The sequence below is a fragment of the Fopius arisanus genome, unplaced genomic scaffold (assembly GCF_000806365.1).
Source record: "Fopius arisanus strain USDA-PBARC FA_bdor unplaced genomic scaffold, ASM80636v1 scaffold00024, whole genome shotgun sequence".
Lineage (NCBI taxonomy): Eukaryota > Metazoa > Arthropoda > Insecta > Hymenoptera > Braconidae > Fopius > Fopius arisanus.
In genome coordinates this window covers 65,963-68,659 of record NW_011887763.1, presented here as the reverse complement: position 1 = coordinate 68,659, position 2,697 = coordinate 65,963, and the positions used below count along the sequence as shown (strand labels likewise).

The following is a 2,697-nucleotide window of genomic DNA, read 5'->3' as shown; positions in this document are numbered from 1 at the left end:
GGATATCCGAATTAGATGTGAACATAAAAAAAAATTCTGAGGCATTAATTTTTTCCTCTTGCTCCTCACTCGATGAAAAATAATACTGTAAAATTCTTCAACGAATCAAGACATGATTTTTACATTTTCTCGAAGGTTTCTTCATATTCACATTCAGTGCAGGCATGACTGTAAGTATCATCCTCTTCGTTGTACGTATCAGGGCCAAAAACATGGACATGTGTAGCTTTTTTAGTTTTATCATACATAGAACTCCTTACCTCCATCCTCAACTGTTTAACTTTTTTATTAAATCTTTTAATCTTCGTCTCCTGTCTCTTAATCTCCCGCTTCTCTTTCTCCTCGACGAGAGCTTCCTCAGAACCCCAAACTTCCAGTGCTCGTTTTTCAATCTGCAGGTGAAGATAGAGTTTCATGTGACCGTAAGCTGCTCTGTGTGGATTGGCTTTGAGAATAAATTTGAGTGGCGGTTCTCTCTGATCTAAATCATAATCACGCAGAAGATATGTGTCTTTAGCCTCAGTTTTTGTAATGAGAGTGTGTTTTTCCTCTCGATCCCTGCAGGCATCACAGACATTGTAGTCGAAGGTCTTCAGGAGGTAGGACTCTTGAAATTGCTTTTGACATTCCTCGCACGTTGGCAAATCGACGAAGATTGGGAATGGATCCTCTGTCCACTCCAGCATTTGCTCTTCCAATTCATCATCCTCTTCAATTAAAAATCCACCTCCACTGTCCACCACTTTTTTCCCTTGAACTTTTAATTGTCTTCCCTGTGATCCAGTCACATCGTCCGAGTTCTTCGCATAAGGATGAACGACAAGTTTAGATTTTTTCAAGAGCAAAGCTTTCTGCCGATTTCTCTCTGCTCTTTCTTTGTACCACTGAGGAGATTCACTTCCTCTCTCTGCAGATTCTTCATTCTTCTTCTCAGACATCAGGAAACTACTTCTAAATCTCGATAAATCTCTCGTGTAATAACTGGAACATTCCACAATAACTCAATTAAATGATAAAATTAATGAAAATGTTTATAAATAAGGACAACAACTGACGCCCTCTGGTACAATCAGGGGAGTATTTTTTCTCCTGCATCCATGCAGGTTAGTCGGTCAAATTGACTCAAACCCTCAAATCTATCAACACTGCCAGAGAAACACTCGAAAAACTTGGAAATAAATTGAAAAAAGACAGCTATGATGGCGTCGAAAGGATGGAAAGTGAGTAAACTCTCGAGAATCATGGAAATTAATTCCTCAAAGATTTCTTGGCAAGATTTCATAACTCATCTTGTCCCTGATATCATGATCTCACTTACGGATGTTCTCAGGTTGTACAAACTCACGTTCCTTTGATTAAATTCAGAAAAGGTGGAACTTCTAGAGGTAATTTCACCGAGTCAATGAGTAATACTTTACATATGACGGTATTTACACATTCAATTGAAAATTGAAAATTTTTTTATAGCAACTGGAGGTGCGACAACAGCGCAATCTTCGACTCCAGGGACGGCATCACGAGCTAGTGCCACCGGTGCAACTGGACCAAATGTTATCGCAAGACCGATAATTGATGATTTTCAATTACCTCCGAGATATCAGAGGAGACCTATTGATGAAAAAGAAATTGCCTACATAAATGTAAATTCCCTTCTCACACTATCAGAAGAACTCTGAATTTTTTTTTCAAGTTCGTCAGTTATTTTTACAATTTTTCCAGATATTTCTGAATTTACGGCAGATAGCGAAATTTTTGTTAAGGCCTTTGTTGTAGCTCTTATATTCCTCTACAAAAAATGTTCTGATGAAAATTTCGATATTGCTTTTCGATTTGTAGATATTTCTCGAAATGAAAATTTAACAATTCCATGAAATTCTGAGTCCTACATTTTTTACTCTAGACTCCAAGATATTCAGGGAAAAAAATTCGAGTAAAATTAATTACTCGTCTGACGGTTTCACTACTGACATGTCATTTTTTATGTTTACAGCGCGGTGGCCCCGAGTGATTATACAATCTCACCGATATCACTGATAATAAAGAAGAAATATGAAGAGTAAATGTTTATAGAGTCTTACTTAACTTATTATCAAAATTTTCCGCCTGTGTTTGATGGATGAATAAATCAATTGTTCTCGTTAAACAATGTGAAACATTTGGTTTTCAATAAAAATTCTCAATACCAAATAAAAAAAGTGAAAATAACTTTGTTTATATTGCCGTTTAAATTTCATTACCAGCTGACGTGTTTATCTATTTTTATTCAGTCTGACGTAATGACCAAAAAGTTTTCAAGATTCATACGAATAAATAATTCGAATGTTTAAGAAAACCAGAGAAGGATAAATAAAATAATAAATAAACAAGGACTTGAAAAACGATTCTGAAATAATTACCAGGAGCAAATAGTACCGGATCAAGTGCGATCGATGGATCTAAAATTTATTTCGGGGGAAAAAAAAAAACTTGGGGTCCTTTAAAGACAAGCTCCGACCTTGCTCTATTGACAGAAATAGCGCAGAAGTTTGTGAGCCACCGGTTCACCTCCATCTTTTCACGGAGGTGCAGAGTTGTTCCTGAATGTGACTAACGTGTAAATTTGTTTAAAAAATACTCCAAAAATAAGTGAAAAAAAAAATTATTAACCATGGAACGTACACGAACCTACGAGAGATCATCGAACGAGGATGTGCGGAA

General features: G+C 36.4%; 4 protein-coding genes across 4 annotated transcripts in view; 3 read left to right on the top strand and 1 right to left on the bottom strand.

Annotated features, from left to right (window-relative positions):
• Hmgcr (HMG coenzyme A reductase) overlaps window positions 1–40 on the top strand; it is a 14,532-nt gene extending 14,492 nt beyond the window's left edge. Inside the window, exon 7 of the mRNA XM_011301807.1 lies at window positions 16–40. Within this exon, the coding sequence (XP_011300109.1) occupies window positions 16–40 (25 nt within the window). The remainder of the gene's footprint in view (window positions 1–15) is intronic.
• On the bottom strand, window positions 7–1,409 carry Xpac (DNA repair protein complementing XP-A cells homolog Xpac). Its single transcript, XM_011301511.1, has 2 exons — window positions 1,319–1,409; window positions 7–981 (listed from the first exon to the last, which is right to left on the bottom strand). Exon 2 carries the CDS (start codon window positions 936–938, stop codon window positions 120–122), a length of 819 nt encoding a protein of 272 aa, XP_011299813.1. The 5' UTR covers window positions 939–981; window positions 1,319–1,409; the 3' UTR covers window positions 7–119.
• Window positions 1,046–2,214, top strand: LOC105264563 (28S ribosomal protein S36, mitochondrial). Its single transcript, XM_011301512.1, has 4 exons — window positions 1,046–1,220; window positions 1,331–1,385; window positions 1,468–1,640; window positions 1,991–2,214. The coding sequence occupies exons 1-4, from the start codon at window positions 1,197–1,199 to the stop codon at window positions 2,006–2,008; spliced, it is 270 nt and encodes an 89-aa protein (XP_011299814.1). The 5' UTR covers window positions 1,046–1,196; the 3' UTR covers window positions 2,009–2,214.
• Window positions 1,991–2,697, top strand: part of RIC-3 (RIC3 acetylcholine receptor chaperone) — a gene marked incomplete in the record, with an annotated part of 7,701 nt that continues 6,994 nt past the window's right edge. The window contains 1 exon segment of the mRNA XM_011301513.1: window positions 1,991–2,697. Coding sequence (XP_011299815.1) covers window positions 2,648–2,697 — 50 coding nt within the window.

What these genes read in the sequence shown, in the direction of transcription:
- Xpac (XM_011301511.1), bottom strand. Translation starts at nt 938, where the DNA reads ATGTCTGAGAAGAAGAATGAAGAATCTGCAGAGAGAGGAAGTGAATCT.
- LOC105264563 (XM_011301512.1), top strand. Translation starts at nt 1,197, where the DNA reads ATGATGGCGTCGAAAGGATGGAAA. An exon ending in TGGCGTCGAAAGGATGGAAA is followed by an intron (nt 1,221 to 1,330) that starts GTGAGTAAACTC and finishes GGATGTTCTCAG; the next exon opens with GTTGTACAAACTCACGTTCC. An exon ending in AAAAGGTGGAACTTCTAGAG is followed by an intron (nt 1,386 to 1,467) that starts GTAATTTCACCG and finishes ATTTTTTTATAG; the next exon opens with CAACTGGAGGTGCGACAACA.